The sequence below is a fragment of the Lipomyces japonicus genome (genome assembly GCF_038497905.1).
Source record: "Lipomyces japonicus strain CBS 7319 unplaced genomic scaffold V1514scaffold_63, whole genome shotgun sequence".
Lineage (NCBI taxonomy): Eukaryota > Fungi > Ascomycota > Lipomycetes > Lipomycetales > Lipomycetaceae > Lipomyces > Lipomyces japonicus.
Genome location: NW_027117875.1, coordinates 38,792 through 56,526, shown reverse-complemented (window position 1 = coordinate 56,526; position 17,735 = coordinate 38,792). Strand labels below are relative to the sequence as shown.

The following is a 17,735-nucleotide window of genomic DNA, read 5'->3' as shown; positions in this document are numbered from 1 at the left end:
CCCCCATAACTCTATATAATTATTTGTCAAGTCTCTGTTGCATTCACAGCCATCATTCCGCAATTCATATATTCCCATACCTCGATTGACCCCCTTCCCCCCCGGGGGGGGGGTCTTTTTTTCTTTTTCTTTTTTTTATATCATTGGCTGTCATATTTGTTAGTTTTTTTTATAAAATTTTATTTTGAATTTATGATATGTTTTATGGCGTTGGGCATGTAATCGATACCAGGAATAAATAATGTAAGGTATAAGGTGGTTTATTCCATTAAGCAGTACATATTGTCAATAATACATAGTAAATTCACTTATTAAAATTAGTTCAGGCTTTTGAATTTCTAATTTAAAATGCCAAGAGATAATTCAAGCCAGCTACAATTGTTTTTTTTTTTTTTCAAGGTCGCACTTCATGAAGTAAAAAAAAAATTGAGGTCGAAGCCAATGCAGGAAAACGTTATATAAGGATATCGTAAGCAGAAGCGTTCAAGGTTAGGGGGTTTAAAGGTGGTGCGAGTTTCGTCGTCGGTGTGATTGGCCGGAACCGAAGGGCAAATTTCGTGTTTTTGTGTGCGACTTCCCTCCAACTCTTTGTTCGCAATCTCAAGGCAATTCGACTTTAGTGTTGACAAGTATAATTTTTTTTTACGTTTTTCAGATATGTTTACTGCCAGGCAACTTGTTTCCATTACTGCCCGTCGTGTTCCGGCTGTGCTCAGGACTCGCGTCGCTCTTGCGTCCAGATTTTCGACTTCCATCAGATTAGGTATGCACCATGCAAAAAACTCATTTGCGAATTCACAAAATGGTTCATTTACGATCATTTGTGGGTAGAATAATTTGACTTTGTTAAAAATGCTATACCTTTTTTGGATGCTATTTTTGCGAGTTTCGTTATTTCACCACGTGTCAGATAATTGACAGAATCGATCATTTCGAGATAAAAAAGTTTTTGGGCTAACGAAATTTTCAGCCAGCGATGACCATCACCATAACGTTCCCGAGCCCGCCGAACCCAAGGTTTCCTTGAAGCTTGAAGATGTCAAGTCCACTGCTGATCTTTACGGTCCTGGTGCCGAGCCCGGCACTATCCCAACTGATTTCGAGCAGTCTACCGGTTTAGGTATGTCTATTTTCAATTCTTTGAAGTTTTTTTTTATGTTTCTTTTTAGTGCCCATGGTGTAAATGGGAATGCGAATTTAAAAAAAAAAATTGGTTCTAACAACTGATAGAGCGTATTGAACTTCTCGGTAACCTCGCCGGTATTGACGTTTTTGGTGAGCAACTTCTTGACTCGTCTCGCATCGGTACTGTTGCCGATCCAATTATTGTTGACTCTCCGGTCTCTCTTCGATACCTTGGCTGCTCTGGTTCGCCAGCTGACTCCCATGAGGTCATGTAAGTAAAAATTTTGACTGGAATGTAATTTTGTCTGGAAAACTAAGAATCCTTTTTTTTTTTTTTTTTTTTTCAGTTGGTTGGCTGCTGAGGTTGGACACCTTGCCCGCTGCATAGAGTGCGGAAGCGTTTACAAGCTTAACTATCTCGGAGCTCCTGAAGAAGAGCATGGCGATCACTCTCATGCTCACGCTCATCAGGCTTAAGTTTTGTGTTGCTAGGTTACAAATATGCATTAAAAAAATTATACAATTATTTGTGTACGTGGCCATCTACATAAATAGGTTGGGAGTTTGTGAGTCTTTAATATTTTTTTTTTTCGTTAAAACACTATATATTTATATATACAGTGTACTCAAGGTTTGCCCTTGTTTTATGCTGATTTTTGATATATTTCAATATATATATAAGTAAATGCAGTAGAATTGACGTATCATTTGCAATCGTACCTTATTACTCAAACTCTTATATCTTCTTAGATTTGGATTTATTTGCATTTCTGGTGGTTGATGGCTGTGAATTTGTCGTAGTATTTGAAAAAGTCTTTGATGATGCGCTTGATTTTGCAAGATCAACCTTTTTTCTTCTTAATGCGGATGCTTTTTCAGCCGTCTCTATTTGGTTCGCACTTGCTTCCCAGAGCTTTTTCCGTAAACCTTCATCTTTAAGTTCCTTTTTGGGCGACCTATAAAACATTTGTAAATTAGTAACTTTTGCCCCCGGCCTTGACTTATCTAGAAATTCTTACGATCTGGTAACTTCAACGCATTCATTAAATGACTTTGCACCATTTCCTTTACCACAGTCTGGGCTCATGGTAATATATAAATGCGTCTGCGCGCCTTGATTCGGACTTTTCAAGACCAACCACCATATTGGCCATGTAAGCAAATAAACCAACAACCCCCACAAACTTCCTAAAGTTATAAAATTTCTCAAAGACGCAGTCCTGACAAATCCAGGATTGGCCAAGTAAACGCGTACATTATTTTCTTGACCGTCTGGCCGTTTGTAATTATCAAATTGTGTTTGAAATTCTTTGGCAAACATGATCAATGCCAATTTTGAAGCTCCAAATACTCGCCAAGGTTTGTTAACTGGGTATTGTCGTTTAACAAATTCGAGATCGTTCACATCTAAATCACCCAACACGTAGCTACTGCAACTGCTTAAAATTACTCTGACATCCCGTCCCGGTGGCTGAACCTTGAGTGCAGGCGCGAGTAAGGTTAGCAAGTGATAATGAGCCAGATAATTAATTGCCCATTGAGATTCAATTCCATCTTCGGTCACGACTCTTTCCTTAAATGGTGGCTGCGTAATGCCGGCCATACAGATGATCATATCAAGTCGTCGAGGTGGGCTATTGTCCAGCCATTTGGTAGCAAACTTTCTGATTGAATATAATGATGCAAGATCTACCTGTTCAGCATATATCAAATGGTTGCTCGACCGTGATCGCAAATCAGATATGTATTCAATCAACCATTGATCCTCGGTCGATCGAACCAAAAAAATAATCTGCGCTCCTCTGCTCGCCAGATCAAGCGCTACCTCTGCTCCTACACCTGACGTGCCGCCCTGGTAACTTGGTCAGATTTTTAAAAAAAAACTCAAATATTTTCGCTTTAGAATGATTACCGTCATCAAAATCACTCTGCCGTGCATGTCACGCTCCCATGTATTCGCCGTTCCGCCAAAGTATCGTTTCAGCAAATATATCACCGCGATCCAAGGCCCAAATGTCTTCAAATGATGCCATCCAGGCAAAGCACTCGGGCCGGTGTTGACTACCGTCCAGAAAAGTGGAATCGGCATGTTAAATTTCTTGCCAGTTCCTTATTTATTTTGAAATCTTTTATTCTACAAACGCGAATCTTGAAGGTTTAGAGTTTTACCGTAAAATTTATATATATATAGATATAGTTACAATCCAGTTATTCGTGATATTACTACAGTCTTTCTTATACAGAAAAACATACTGTGAGCTCTATATTTCATAAAGTCATATTCAAATAGTAAGTTACTCTGTAGTCTTTTATTCTAGGTTGCTATGGTTTTCTTAGCCGGTAGTGCTTGTAGAACTCTTAGTCAGCGCGGCTCGAAGCTTTCTCAAACAATTGTGTACTAAACATCGAGCGAATCGTTCTCCTTACAACGATCGGTATTTGTTTGTTTGTTTTGCCAATTTCAAACTTTTGTAAATCAGTGACCAAAAAGTGCGATCGCAGAAACTGGTTTTCGTTGTTACAAAAATTTATTAATTGGAATAATCGGCCGGCGTTCGTCCCTTTTTTGTTTTGAGGTTTGTCTACTCTTCGCAAAGGCCAGAGTAATTCGCAGAAACGATGGCATCTTTCATATCGTCACCTCGAGGTGGTGATTCACCTGACAACAATAATTCAGCTATTGATTCAATACTTGCAGATCAACCTTTAGGTCACTCAACTGACGGGCAGCCTCCTCGCTTTGCTTCTGCTTTCAGGTCACCGTCGCCGACATCTTCAGCTTATAATACCCCTCAACAACTTTCGGATTCGCCTGAAGACGAAGACGACGAAGATGACGACACGGCTGACGATATTGACGATGATGATACTGATTTCAAGGGCACCAGCAGTGATGCCGAACTTGTTGGTCAAGAAGCTGACGACGTTGAAGTACCTGTCCATGCCAATCTTTTACCCACGGAATTAATAATTTCCATTTTCGGTTATCTTGATACAACAGAGGATGTTAAATCTGTTTTAATGGTTTGCAAGTCATGGGCCAGATGTGCTGTGGAGTTGTTATGGTATCGACCTAATTTTCAAACCATTCCAGTATTTGCTCGGTTCGTTAAAACTTTAGAACGGCCAGAGTCATCGTTAATGTTCCCTTACGGACGATTTGTCAGAAAGTTGAATTTAACTGCCATATCTGAAAACTTAACCGATCAAGTCCTGTTATCATTAGGACAAGCATGCACCGAACTTGAAAGATTAACGCTGCCTTCATGTAAACGAATTTCAGATGAGAGTCTGGAACCAGTCATTCGGAATAATACTCATTTAACCGGAATAGATTTGTCTCAGCTCGATCGAGTTACGGATCTTTCCATTATCGCCATTTCGGAAACGTGCAAGAAATTACAAGGGTTGAATATTACTGGTTGTAAATTAATTACCGATCAGTCCGTTCTTCAGGTCGCGCATACTTGCAGATATTTGAGACGTTTGAAAATGGTTGATTGTGCGTTAATCACTAATACTGCGGTGGACGCAGTTTCGACCAACTGCAACAACTTAATGGAGTTAGACCTTCAAGGATGTGTTCAGATTCAGGACAATGCGGTTACCAACGCTTTAAATAGGCTTCCATTTCTTCGTGAATTTAGAGTGTGCATGAATGCGAATATTACAAATGATGCATTTTCCAGTTTCCCGGTGGATGGCGGCGTGCAATTTGATGCCCTCAGGTTAATTGACCTTAGTGGTTGCTCTGAAATAAATGATCAAAGCGTGCTTCGAATAGTTTTATTTGCACCACGGTTGCGAAACTTGATATTGGCCAAATGCAGCGAAATCACTGATCAGGGTTTGATTTACATTTGCAAACTAGGACGGTCTCTTCACTATCTACATCTCGGACATTGCTCATTGATAACTGACCTAGGGGTTTTCCAGTTGGTTCGTCATTGTTCACGAATTCGGTATATCGATTTGGCGTGTTGCCTGCAATTAACTGATGTGACCGTGCAACACTTGGCCACGCTTCCAAAACTTCGAAGATTAGGATTGGTGAAGTGTCAAAATGTGACTAATGTTGCTATTCAAGCTCTAGTTCAACGACAGGGGATAGAGAATTCATTAGAAAGAGTTCATCTGTCGTATTGTGCAAATTTGACTCTTCCGGTAAGTTTTAAGCTTTTGTTATGTCACGTTGTATAAACCAACTAAAAAAAAAAGGCAGTGTATGATCTCTTACGAGCATGTCCTCGTCTTACTCATCTTAGTTTGACCGGCGTTCCTGCATTTATGCGTCAAGACCTTACTCAATTTTGCAGAGCACCCCCACCAGAATTTAATCAACATCAGCAGGCAGTATTTTGCGTGTTTAGTGGGGTTGGCGTTTCTAGGTTACGTGCTTATCTAAATCAAATGATGCAAGATCATTATAGGGCAACAGCTCAACTTGGTACTTTAGAGCGAGTTGAAGAATTGCAACAACCACAACAACAACAACAACAACAACAACAACAACAACAACAACAACAACAACAACCGCAACAACAGCGACATTTTCAGAATTTAATATTTCATGGGATCGTACGACGGCTTCAAGAAATTGATACTGCGGACGATAACATGCAAGGTGTACACCCATTTCCTGCGCCAGATAACGATAACGTTACTGAAGAAATACAAAACAATCTTGCCGACGTATTGTTTGAAGAAGAACGACCGTTACACATAGTTCCGACCCGTCCTGGTGGTTCTGATATTGAAGAAATGGATGAGACAACATGGTAAAGTGTATAGATTAATTCGGTCTAGCTATAACTTTCTTTTTGGTGGTTTCAAAAAAAAAAAAAAATTAACGAATAGCGTTATGCGGGTTGGCTAGAATGGGAGCTTGACTGATTTTTATGGATTTTCTATGCGGAGTGCGGTTTCATTTTATTTTATTTTATTTTTTTTTTTTTATTCAAGTCGGAAGGTGTTTGCGATTAATGGTTTTATATTTGTAATTTTATTTATTTTTATTTTTTTTTTTTTTTAATTGTTCCTCTTCATGGTTTGAATTTTCACAAGTGTATTGTTTCCATCATCAACGGTTATATTCGGTTTATTTTTTCATTATATATAGTCAAATCAACATAATTTTTTTTTTTTTTTTTTTTTCAAAAAAAATTGTTCTGCAATTAAATTTATACAACTATAGAAATCTAGTCAGCAGAAAAATAATTTATAGTATATAACTAAAAATACATTATTTTTATACATTGATTCTCGTTTTAAATATCTTCTCTTTTCCATATGATCGCCATGAGTTATAATTTACAAAAATGAAAAAAAAAAAAAAAAAAATTACAAATATTATACACTTCCCTTATCTTTCTTTAAACGACCCATTCAAATTGAAAACAAGTTAAAAAAAAAAAGAAAAAAAAAATTTTATGTTAAAGATTGAATAAATGAATCCAAGTTATACTCTTCTTCATAATCTTTTTCGTCCCATAATTCAGCCAATCCATGAACCGCACTTTGTTGACCTTTCTTAATAACTTGACCAGTTTCATCAATTAAATCATGAGAGTCAATTTCATCGTTATCATTAGCATCCGTTCTGGCAACCTGTTGTTGTTGGTTACCTGCAGAGTCACCATCAAGATTGAACAAGTCCAAGATTTGATCCGTATCCATGGTTGACAATCCCGAATTTTGTTGATTCACAATCGTGTTTGCAATGTTTAACTTGAACCGTTGTAATCCCATAATTTTTTCTTCCACCGTGTTCCGCGTGATCAATCGATACACGTTTACAACTTTCTTTTGACCGATTCGATGAGCACGATCCATGGCTTGCAAGTCCTTCATGGGATTCCAATCATGTTCAACAAATATGACCGTATCAGCACCCGTCAGATTAAGACCGAGTCCGCCCACGTGAGTAGTTAACAGCAACACATCAATGGAAGGATCAGCATTAAAAGTTTGAACAATGTCCTGACGTTTACGAGGATCGGTCGATCCATCAAGTCGCATGTAACTCACTGCCGGCAAAAGCTTTTGGAACACATCTTTTTCAACAATATCAAGCATTTCCTTTAACTGGCAGAAAATTAACACTCGATGTTGCGAAATCACGCCGCCGCTAAGGTCATCAGTAACAGCTGATGTGGCCAATGCGGATGATGATGATGACGACGACATCGGACCAGAACTTGTGCCGATGCCGCAATCAAGCAATAACGCATGCAACGCCCCCAGTTTTGGAGCATAACTGATGTCTCTTATGGTATGATTCTCTTTCGCCAACTGGGCCTGCACCTTTTCATATTGAGGATGCTTTGCATTGAGCACGAGCGCAGGATGATCACAAAGCTTGCGCATGTATTGCAATGCTTGAAAAATATGTTGCTTGCCCTCTTTATTACTGTTACCAGTCTGCGTGACTTCATTTTCAACCGTGCTTTTTTGCTTCTTGGTAAAATCTTCATACAGTTGCTTTTGCAAATCACTCAAGTCACAATAATAATCCTGAATAATCTTGGGTGGCAAATCAGCAAGCACGTCTTCCTTAAGTCGACGCAAAAGAAATGGCAAAACCTGTTTATGTAATGCTTCGAGTGCCAAAGCGCCAGCTTCTTGCTCCTTTGAAGAACTCTTGCTGTTTCGACTTTGTCCAATCGGCTTAGCAAACCGTTCGTTAAATACTTTCTCGGTTCCAAGAAAGCCTGGCATTAAGAAATCAAACAAGGACCATAACTCTAAAACGTTGTTTTGAATAGGCGTGCCGGAAAGAATAAGTCTGTGATCCGCAATAATTTTTTTAACAGACTTGGTTAACTTTGAGCTCGCATTCTTAATAATATGACCTTCATCCAACACACAATAGTTCCAATTTTGGCTGGAAACAATGTCCACATCATTCCGGGCAATATCATAAGAAGTAACCACGATATCGGACACGGCAAATTGTTCGGCCAATCTCGATCGTTGATACGGATTTCCCACATAAGTTGATACTTTAAGAAATGGCGCATACGTCTTTAATTCATGTTCCCAATGACCTGTCAACGTAGGCGGGCACACGATTAAACTTGGCAACGGCCTGGTTTCCGGACTATTGGTCTTCGCATGCTCTTCTGCACGAAGATGATGATCACTAGCCACAATGCAGATCGTTTGAAGCGTCTTGCCCAGACCCATATCATCACAAAGTATTCCATGCAAATGGTACTTGTTGAGAAATGCCAGCCAATTAACACCTTCTTGTTGATATTTCCGAAGATCTGCCTTGATTGCGACCGGTAAAGTAAATTGTTCAACTTTGCTGCTATCCAACATTTGCGAAATAAATTTGCGTTCACGATCCCGACCTTCCAAAAGCGATGCCGGCATTCCGGGAGGATCTTGAATTCCAGACTAAAAAAAAAAAAAATAATTTGTTAATCCCTTGATCATTTGCTTTATCCGAAAAAAAAAAAAAAAATTTACACACCTCTAATGGTACCAGTTTAATAATTTGAGCAAAGGTAGTCGTTGCAAGCAATCGAATATCATTATCTGAATCACTCATTCGTCCCAAAATAGGCACGACCAAAAACACAATGTACGGCAAGATTTCGGTCCCCATTGCGTGAACAAGATGATAAACCATTTCTACTGCGCCTTGCCTGCATCGCAACTCCAACCCATTGTTAAACATTGGCAAAATATTCTCTACCAAAAATGTCATTCCAGTGACTTTCATCACACCAAACATTGTTGCAAAACATTTGGCTGCGGCATAGCGCAACACAGAAAATTTAGATTCCAAAGCATTAGAAATTAATGAAAAATAATTAGTAAAGTCATCATGAAGTTTCTCGTCCAGATTAGGAAGTAAAGCACGAATGATGGACATTCCATCAACAAGTTCTTGTCCTAAAATTGATTCCAAATTTGTAATATCTCCAGGCAATGGAGACTTTAATGTGTTCAAAGGCTCTAGCATGCACTCTTTAAGTTTGGGAACCTTAGTGAATAAAGAGGCGCCAAACAAATGCGCCAAAATATCCAATGCTGTCTTCGCACCTCGACGCTTGACACGAGCGCTCCTAACTTCTCTCTGATACGCAACAGCATCCGCGTGATCACGCCTGTCTTCTTCCTTGTGAAGTGATAAAATCGAATTTTCCATTTTTTGATGATGATGAAATTCAGGTACTTCCGAAGTATCAACACAAAGGAACGCTGTCAGGTTCTTTATAATTTTATCAGAAGCTCCTGACTTGCCTGATTTTTCACATAACTGAACCAAATGAGCCACGGATTCGGCCGAACGATTTTGCAAAGAGAAATTTTCTTCAGTCTTTACAGAATCCATTAAACTGCGAATCACAGGATTTAACTTCTTCGGCAAACTTGACAACATTGATACGTATGCGCCAGCACACGCAGCCAAAATTCGAATATGTCGTAACTCTATCGCCGCTTTTGCATCATCGATCGCCATCTTCAAACTTTCTTGTGATTGTGACAGAGGTTGAGATGCAATAACTCTGTACGTACCTTGCATGCTCTTGCGGAGCTTTTCAAAATCAGGCCCTGCGGTCCGAATAGCATCTTCCAAACCAAACGCGTCTGGACCAGCATCAGGTTCGCCTTTAGCAACGACGGCCAAGCGGGGAAGTCTCTGAGCCGAAACCTTTCCGACATCAGCAAACACGTTAAGCATTGCCTGAGCTTGTAATCGAACAACTTTTAAATATGGCACCAAATCTTGATACGAATTCTCCAAACCGGTTGAGTTCAAAATTTCCGAAAGAATACCTTTAAACAATGATTTCAAATCTGATTCCCCTTTATAATTGTTGCCATATTCTTCAAGTATCATTGCCGCAAAAAGTCTTGAACTTGAGAATGGGCAATTTTGTGAAAGATATGGTTCAATCAAATCCCTAAAAGTTTTGATGGTACTCTTCGGCCACAGGCTGATTGCATATCCAATAGCCTTCGATAACGCGATTTTCATCTTTACTAATGAATCAATTCCAACAAGTTCAACATCACCCATAAAAACAGGTGCATCAATACTATGGGCCGCAGCAGGTGAGTCATCAACAATTTTTTTCTCTGAGCGTCGACGACGTTTAGGAGGAGGCCCATCTGCAGTCAAGCCTGTGGTATTTACTCCATTATTGGCATGATATGTTGAAAATGTTGCACCGGATGGTCTAAGAATTAATGAGGTGTCCATGGGATAATTATTGCGATTGACACCCAATGGGGTCATTAGCAAAGTCACTAGAGGATATACATGGGGACCAAATTCCTCAACAAAGTGAGTTTCACTCCGCGTTGCTAACTTGGCTGCCAAAGCTTTGAACACTTCAAGCGACAAATTTAAAACAACCTGATTAACTTTAGTAAGTTTTTATAATAAAACAAATGTGCCTTAACATACCTCATCTTGCTCGAGTAATAAATTCTGACCAACCAGCCTCAGAGCTTTACCATCTACCCAATCCTTTGAACCATCATCTTCTATATTCAGAAAGGTTAAAAGAGCCCGTAACACTGCTCGTCGAACACTCGTAATTGAATGCCGGAGAAATGGGTACAGTCTAGGAACAAGCATCACAAACGACATGGACGGATCTTTCAAGGCATTTGTTTTCATTTGCTCAAGAACCTGAGGGAACGAACATAGTTTTGCAAGAAGATCCATAACACTGCCTGTACTCGCACTTAAATCATCCTTAAGGTTTGCCAAGCACTCCCACACTACTTCAATCAAGTTCTCGACCGATTCTGGACGCATGGACACAAATTCAGATGCAATGGGTACCAACGTTGCTGCAGAAACAGCTCGTACATCGTCATCGGTCTCATCCAAGCCATGCATAACACTTGCAACGACACCGTCCAAAATCTTCGACCCGCATTCAGGATCAAGCAACAAGTCTTTTCTAACAGCTACCAGATATTTCAGGCCCAGCATACCACCATGGCACGCTTCCCAGACCGAGAAGTCTGCATCGTTTTGGTGAACTAAAATACAAAGCACTTTAAATGTCTCCAGCACGGTTTCCTTAGGCAGATGAATTAGCAAAGCACCTAAAGTTTGCGCAGCAGATTCACGAATCGGAGCCACGACTTGGTCGGATACGTAGTCACCAAATCTATCAAGAGCAAATATGCAGCACAGTCGGCCAGCCAAATCTTCCAGATAAATGTTATTAAGTCTGTCATTCTCTTTCTTAGATTTGCCAAGTAAGCGGCCAGCACCAGCACCGTGAACTCGCGTAATTTCACGAAGGGCACTGGCAGCACCGTGTCTTGTCTCCCAAGATTCATCAAATAAGTCAACTAAAAGAAGTTCTGCTATGCCTTCGAAAGGCCACACTTGACCGACTGCGGAGGTTTGAATGGCTGATGAAGGTGTTATTGGGGGCGCCTTGTGTTCGATAACTACTCTATCAGATTGAGCCTGTGGGGTAATAGAAAAATAGTCCTGCGGTTGTTGAGCTTGAGCATTAGGAGCGATACCCTCAGCCGAAATTTTCCTAGATGCGCTACTGGAAGACAAATCTACTGCCCTGACTCTAATGACAAATCAGAAAAAAAAAAAAAAAAAAAAAAAAAAACATACTTGGAATTTTGATTTTTAGCATCTGCACGAGCCTTACGTTTTGCCATGGCACGTACCCGAGAACTTAAGCCGGTGGCATCAGCTGAAGCTTCGGGAGTTGTTACTGGTAACCTATTGAACGGCTGTGACCCTACTAGAGTTAGTGGAGCAATTGGCCTGGGAGTCTGCAAAGCAAAATCAGAGGCAGTGACGATTTCGTCCATGTATTCACCGCCAAGACCAAGCCTGGCAGTGACGCTTCTCTTTTGTAAAGCGAGTCGGTCAGCCGGATCAAGATCTGCTAAATTGAAATCATACTCTTTCCCGCCACTGCCAAGCAGCTTCTTTCCGTTTTTGAGAACTAAAGATATGTCGAACGAGTTGAAGGAAAGCAAATCGGCATCGTCAGACGAAAGTTTAACAGACGTATTTATCTCCAGCTTTGTTGATTTGCTATCGAACTCGCGTTTTATGCCGTTATTGGTTACAGGAACGGAAGGAGTAGCAAAAACGGCATCTTCTGCCTTTACCTCAAGCTTCACGCTTGGTTCTTCATTAAGTGTAAAATCATCAAGTTCAGGTTTGACATCAGAATCATTGGCATTAGGATCCCATTTTTCGGTATTGGCAGCTATACCAGCAATGGCTCTGACAGCAGCAACTCTGGTATCCCATTTTTGAGACCGCAGATACGGGAACACGCGGCCTAGGAGATTGAAGAGCTCATCAGGATGAGCCTTCTGGATGTCGCCTATCTGGTCGGCGGCAGTATTTCGAACGAGTTGGGTTGATCCGGTGTCAAGAAGAGACACCAGACGCTCCAATCTATACAAATACAATCCATATTAGCACAATTGAGCCTAGTTAGTCAATGCCATGAGCTGGTCTTACCTCGACATCAAGGGACTAGTAGTAATACAATCAGACAATACACATAAATAACGCGTGGTCACGTGATAATATGGTTCGATCTGGGTTGGGGGACTGAGGCAAGCAAAAGATTTCCGACGGGGGAATCGCGAGGGTTATATGAGATGTTTATATACTGCGCCCAAAGCTCACGGAGGGCAGAAATTTTACGATTTTTCGAGTGTGAGCTTGCACCCGCTGACTGGAGTTGCTTTGCATGGCTGCTGAACCAAAGGGATAACAAAGACCGTTGCTTGCTTCAAAAGTTGCTTTAAGATCATTTATGCTGGCCCTTGTAGCTTTGGTCAGCCCGTCTGGTGGTTGCAAATGTAGACCTTTTTTTTTTTGCTTGCTTTTGTCGAAGGGGTGGGCAACAACAACACAACAAACACCCATACTCCTCGCGCGCCAATAAGGGTGAAGAACCTATTATTATTGGCGGCAAGTCCGTGTGGTGCATGCGCCACTTGTTGTGCCAACGGGCGGTGTGGCTTGGGGGATGGCAGAGGCTGTGCAAGGAAGGAAGGAATTGTTCCTGTGCAAATGCAGCGTGGCTTGTGCACTTATGCATTTCTGTGCGGCGTCTACTTACTACACGTCGATCCCAAATGCAACAACAGATCGGTGTGAGTGCGGGCACAAGAGAACTTGTAATATGCTCTCAAGAGCTCGACAGCATTTGCACCAGTTTCTGGACATGCGATTGACGATCAATTGTGATGAATACCATTTGCGGGTTTATAAAAATGATTTCTTCTTCGCCCTGTTGATCTAAACTTGGTTTTTGTTTACATTTCTAAAAACATTGCTTGGTCGCAAATGAAGGTGTCGTTGCACTTTTCTCACCGAATCACGTTCCTTTCGATTCCCTCTCTAGATAATTAAATGAACTATTCATGTATTTTGTAGATGACGTTTCAAAATAAAACACTAAAATTAATGGGTCCATTTTGATGAGTACAGTACAACCAACCAACCCTACCCCCCGCGTTCCCGCGCAATGTCGAAGCCAAGGGCGCCTTCTGCTTGCTTGAACATACATTGTGGGCAGATTGCCTTATTATTTATTGCATATAATTTGCATCCGTTTACAAGTTGGTTAATATTTCAGTGCAACTTGGTATTTACTTTTGGGGGAGGCTTTTTTTTTTTTTTTTCATAACTTGTACAATCGAATTTGTTTACTGGAATGGCTCAGACATATTCTGCCGGATTGAGCAATCATCATCAAGGCCAATATTTTCCACAACAGTACGTGCAAGCGCCATTTGCAAACAATGTTGTTGTTCCTCCTGGCACTTACCTACCGGGCACACCTTTAACTGTCGGTTCTCATAACGTCATAGTTGAGAGATACTTATCTGAAGGTAATCGTTGATCTTTTGTTATCACCTTGTTGCTTTGATTTGCCGTTATTGACCGATTCGATCTAGGTGGTTTTGCTCATGTTTATGTTGTGCGATTGTCTACCATCATCAATGGAACCGATTTAGCCGTACTTAAACGTGTTGCTGTTCCAGATAGAGAAAATTTAGGTATACTACGAGTTGAAGTCGATACTATGGTACGAATCCACCCTTACAATCTATTGATTGTTTGTTATCTCCTATTGACAGTTAACAAAAACGTTTTGTTTAGAAACGATTAAAAGGCCATCGAAATATTGTAACTTATATTGATTCACATGCGTCACATTTGAAAACTGGTGGTTATGAAGTATTTCTGCTTATGGAATATTGTTCTGGCGGCGGGTTGATCGATTTTATGAACACTAGGCTGCAAAACAGATTTACGGAAAGTGAAATTCTTAAAATCTTTAGTGACGTTACAGAAGGTGTTGCTTGCATGCATTATTTAGATCCTCCGTTGCTCCATCGAGATTTAAAAGTCGAAAACGTGCTCATATCTTCAACCGGTCATTTTAAAATATGTGATTTCGGATCTTCTTCTGGTATTATTAATCCCGGTACGACTGCTCAAGAATGTCGCATTATAGAAGACGATATCCAACGACATACAACTATGCAGTATCGTTCACCTGAAATGGTTGACGTATACCGAGGGCTGCCGATCGACGAAAAATCAGATATATGGGCATTAGGAGTGTTCCTATACAAATTATGCTACTACATAACCCCGTTTGAAGAACAGGGCCAAATGGCCATTTTGCATTCTTTATTTAAATTTCCGCCCCATCCTCAGTACTCTAACCGTATCAAGAGATTAATAAAGGCCATGTTACAGGAGACTCCACGAGATCGTCCTAATATTTACCTGGTAGTAAAAGAAACTTGCAGCATGAGAGGTGTCGAAATACCAATAAGGAATGTAAGTATTTTTTTTTTTTGTTTTGCTTTGGATTGCTGTGGTATAATATCTTGATTTCTAATTTTTTTAGAAATATTCCTACAATGCTGCGGAAGATAGCCGAAGAATGCCTCCTCCTCAATCATTTAAGCAGGCCAACTCTAGCTCGAGTTTGGTTAACGTCATAAAATATGAGCAGTCAACTGTACAACGACAAACTATTCCAAATATTAAGCCGATGCGAAGAGGCCGACTACCTCCACCCGGTAGTGCAGAACCTGCGATACCTACCAAACAGCCTCCTTCACCAGTTTCTTATCGGACTGATTCAAAAACATTATATCCCGAAAGAATTTCTTCGCAAACTAATCAGCCTTATCCGGCTTATGGTTCATATGAACAACATTCTCAATCCAGTCCTGATGTTTCGTCATCATCGCATGATCAACCATCAGTCTCAACAACTTCTACCACGACCGTATTGGGCCGGTCTTTATCTAAGGGCCATCTCCACCAGCCACAACCGAATCGACCAGTTATGGTACCATCGTCATCGCCTGTGGCATCTCCAGATTTATCAGTTTCGAACGACTTCGCTGCTGATTCAAAGTATGCACGACCAAACTACGTTTCAACAGGTACCAGCACGGATGATTATCTTGCATCTCGATCACGCTCCGAATCTCGATCCAGTATAAGGGATCATTCAACGATCCGTGCTCCATCCAGAGAAGTTACACCAAGCGCATCCAGACGGCCATCGTTAGATGTCAATAGATCTGCAAGTTTTTATAGACGGCCACCTTCATCTAACTCGATTCGATCTCGACCTGTTAGCATGTTTATTGACTCTAGTATGGATTTTCTTCGAAATCTCGGCGGCCGAAGTGGCGCAACTAGTCCGGCAAATTCCATTCATTCAAATACTGAGACGTATTTGCATCCGGCCATAACAGGTCAGTCTCAGACATCAGAACATATTGAATCAAACCTTGAATTCCTCAAATCTCTTGATACTGGTGCTTCAACCGGATCATTGTCGAATTTTGCAAATGATCATTTGTCATCCACGAATGATAAAAGAAATTTTAGTTCAGGTTCGGGTAAGCATGCTAAGCGGTCTAGTATCTCATTTTCTGCTACCAAAAAATTGTCCGGCAAGTTTGGTGAAGCATTTAAAGTTTTTGAGGCCAGTTCAGTCGACCGTCCTGCTAGTCCAGAGAAAAAGAAAGATTTCAAATTTCCCGGGCTTCGAAGGTCATCATCAACGCGCTCGTCAAAGAATTTTTTTGTCAAAAATACGGCCAATATTAAACCATTAAACGAATCAGAAGGTGATCATGATCTATCTGTCAGTGTGGAAACTACTGGTAGTGGGAAATCTTGGGAAGTGAAATCACAAGAGGTTCCTAGTCCTGTTCGGGATGCATTTGAACAACGCCGCATTTCGCAAGAAGAAAAAAGGTCCCAATTACCTGCTGCCACGAAGCCTACATCTAATATTCCTGTTCAGGTTGCTAACGAGCAAAAGTCAATTTCTCCTATTTCAAGACAAGCTGATTTGCAAGATCAACAACAACAACAACAACAACAACCTTCACGACGACCTCGAGCTACGAGTATTCAAAACCGGGTTCAAAACCTACTTGCTCAGTCACAAAGCGCACCAGTTATTCGAACGGCCTCAGGGTATGGTCGTTATTCTGATTCTAATCCGGCGCCGCAAGTTTCGAATGATGTTAGCATCAAGCCATTAAAGCGGGCCGAAACCATTGGTGACGTGCCAGATTCTAAAGTACTGGAGACATATGTTGTCATTGAACCGATTAGTGATCTTGATATTGACCGTCTTAACTCAACCAGGGCTGCCGATAAAAATGAATTAAACTCTCGCGCATCGTCGTCGCGGTTCAAATCCGGACACGGCGTGCAAGATTTGGCTGTTCAACAAACCTTGTTAAAAGCCCGCCACGCCCCACATCAATCAACTTCGCACATTGAAATTCATAAGCCTCAATTATTTTCAAAGCATCAGAAACATCAATCTCATAGGTCGGAAGCAGGAATTTTGCCAGTAAGGACTGCTGCCGATATTGATCTAAAACATGGGCCTGTTCGCAAGCCACCGCCACCTCCGAAACCTGAAAAGCTAAAGACTGGCACGCCATCACCGAGAAGAACAGCCAGGCCTGCTTCTGTCACTGCTTCTAACGCGTCGTCAACCTTTACTTCTTCGCAGCTTCAATTACGGCATGACAAGGACGCAAGGTCAGCAAAGGGCCAAGGAGAATGGGTTGAAGAATTTAATCAAGAATTTCCAGAAATTAGTCCTGATGAACTTGAATATTTAACCAACCGTGTTACATTAAATGATGATGATCAGGCGTATGATTATATATAATGAAAAAGTTATGATTATAGATTTATCGAGAACGGTGCGCACAACAACGGCAGCCGAATACAAAAAATTATCCGACATTAACTATATTTTTTTTTTTGGATTGGAATTTGGTATTTGGCATTGTTTATTTAACCTTTTGGAATTTTTTTGTTTTTTCTCTTTTTCCGAAAAAAAACAGAAGGATAATGTACTGAAAACGGTAAATCCGGGGGATTGTAGAATGTGAGTGGCTAGAAATTTGCAAGTTACATGTGCTGGATTATACAACAATGGTTTTAACAGGCAAATGAATGGAATGGCTGGAGTTTTTTTTGTACATTATAATTATATAATAGTGAATGGTAATTATTGCCCAGTCGGTAATTGTGTTACTTACCCTTGTAATATTTAACCACGTAATAA

The 17,735-nt window shown here is 40.6% G+C and overlaps 5 protein-coding genes across 5 annotated transcripts; 3 read left to right on the top strand and 2 right to left on the bottom strand.

Annotated features, from left to right (window-relative positions):
* Positions 1 to 542: 542 nt before the first annotated feature.
* Positions 543 to 1,835, top strand: V1514DRAFT_337703 (cytochrome c oxidase subunit VB-domain-containing protein). The gene is made up of 4 exons (XM_066928721.1): positions 543 to 763; positions 971 to 1,120; positions 1,231 to 1,396; positions 1,473 to 1,835. The coding sequence occupies exons 1-4, from the start codon at positions 658 to 660 to the stop codon at positions 1,600 to 1,602; spliced, it is 552 nt and encodes a 183-aa protein (XP_066781076.1). The 5' UTR covers positions 543 to 657; the 3' UTR covers positions 1,603 to 1,835.
* On the bottom strand, positions 1,745 to 3,325 carry V1514DRAFT_337700 (uncharacterized protein). Its single transcript, XM_066928720.1, has 3 exons — positions 3,038 to 3,325; positions 2,145 to 2,977; positions 1,745 to 2,081 (listed from the first exon to the last, which is right to left on the bottom strand). The coding sequence occupies exons 1-3, from the start codon at positions 3,212 to 3,214 to the stop codon at positions 1,862 to 1,864; spliced, it is 1,230 nt and encodes a 409-aa protein (XP_066781075.1). The 5' UTR covers positions 3,215 to 3,325; the 3' UTR covers positions 1,745 to 1,861.
* Positions 3,326 to 3,547: 222 nt separating this feature from the next.
* Positions 3,548 to 5,630, top strand: V1514DRAFT_337699 (uncharacterized protein). The gene has a single exon (XM_066928719.1). The coding sequence runs from the start codon at positions 3,745 to 3,747 to the stop codon at positions 5,323 to 5,325; it is 1,581 nt and encodes a 526-aa protein (XP_066781074.1). The 5' UTR covers positions 3,548 to 3,744; the 3' UTR covers positions 5,326 to 5,630.
* A 691-nt stretch (positions 5,631 to 6,321) lies between these two features.
* Positions 6,322 to 12,743, bottom strand: V1514DRAFT_199606 (uncharacterized protein). The gene is made up of 5 exons (XM_066924662.1): positions 12,608 to 12,743; positions 11,738 to 12,541; positions 10,550 to 11,690; positions 8,603 to 10,498; positions 6,322 to 8,526 (listed from the first exon to the last, which is right to left on the bottom strand). The coding sequence occupies exons 1-5, from the start codon at positions 12,613 to 12,615 to the stop codon at positions 6,553 to 6,555; spliced, it is 5,823 nt and encodes a 1,940-aa protein (XP_066781073.1). The 5' UTR covers positions 12,616 to 12,743; the 3' UTR covers positions 6,322 to 6,552.
* Positions 12,744 to 13,638: 895 nt separating this feature from the next.
* V1514DRAFT_337689 (uncharacterized protein) lies at positions 13,639 to 17,694 on the top strand. Its single transcript, XM_066928718.1, has 4 exons — positions 13,639 to 13,992; positions 14,059 to 14,189; positions 14,264 to 14,953; positions 15,024 to 17,694. Exons 1-4 carry the CDS (start codon positions 13,815 to 13,817, stop codon positions 17,331 to 17,333), a joined length of 3,309 nt encoding a protein of 1,102 aa, XP_066781072.1. The 5' UTR covers positions 13,639 to 13,814; the 3' UTR covers positions 17,334 to 17,694.
* Positions 17,695 to 17,735: the final 41 nt, after the last annotated feature.

Bases quoted from the DNA above. Each gene is read 5' to 3' on its own strand.
- V1514DRAFT_337689 (XM_066928718.1), top strand. From the start codon at position 13,815: ATGGCTCAGACATATTCTGCCGGATTGAGCAATCATCATCAAGGCCAA. The intron at 13,993-14,058 runs GTAATCGTTGAT...GATTCGATCTAG, and splicing joins TGAGAGATACTTATCTGAAG to GTGGTTTTGCTCATGTTTAT. The intron at 14,954-15,023 runs GTAAGTATTTTT...TAATTTTTTTAG, and splicing joins TCGAAATACCAATAAGGAAT to AAATATTCCTACAATGCTGC.
- V1514DRAFT_199606 (XM_066924662.1), bottom strand. The intron at 11,691-11,737 runs GTATGTTTTTTT...ATTTGTCATTAG, and splicing joins GCTAAAAATCAAAATTCCAA to AGTCAGGGCAGTAGATTTGT. The intron at 10,499-10,549 runs GTATGTTAAGGC...AAAGTTAATCAG, and splicing joins TATTACTCGAGCAAGATGAG to GTTGTTTTAAATTTGTCGCT.
- V1514DRAFT_337699 (XM_066928719.1), top strand. From the start codon at position 3,745: ATGGCATCTTTCATATCGTCACCTCGAGGTGGTGATTCACCTGACAAC.
- V1514DRAFT_337703 (XM_066928721.1), top strand. From the start codon at position 658: ATGTTTACTGCCAGGCAACTTGTTTCCATTACTGCCCGTCGTGTTCCG. The intron at 764-970 runs GTATGCACCATG...CGAAATTTTCAG, and splicing joins TTCGACTTCCATCAGATTAG to CCAGCGATGACCATCACCAT. The intron at 1,397-1,472 runs GTAAGTAAAAAT...TTTTTTTTTCAG, and splicing joins GCTGACTCCCATGAGGTCAT to TTGGTTGGCTGCTGAGGTTG.
- V1514DRAFT_337700 (XM_066928720.1), bottom strand. From the start codon at position 3,214: ATGCCGATTCCACTTTTCTGGACGGTAGTCAACACCGGCCCGAGTGCT. The intron at 2,978-3,037 runs GTAATCATTCTA...CCAAGTTACCAG, and splicing joins GCAGAGTGATTTTGATGACG to GGCGGCACGTCAGGTGTAGG. The intron at 2,082-2,144 runs GTAAGAATTTCT...AATGTTTTATAG, and splicing joins TGCGTTGAAGTTACCAGATC to GTCGCCCAAAAAGGAACTTA.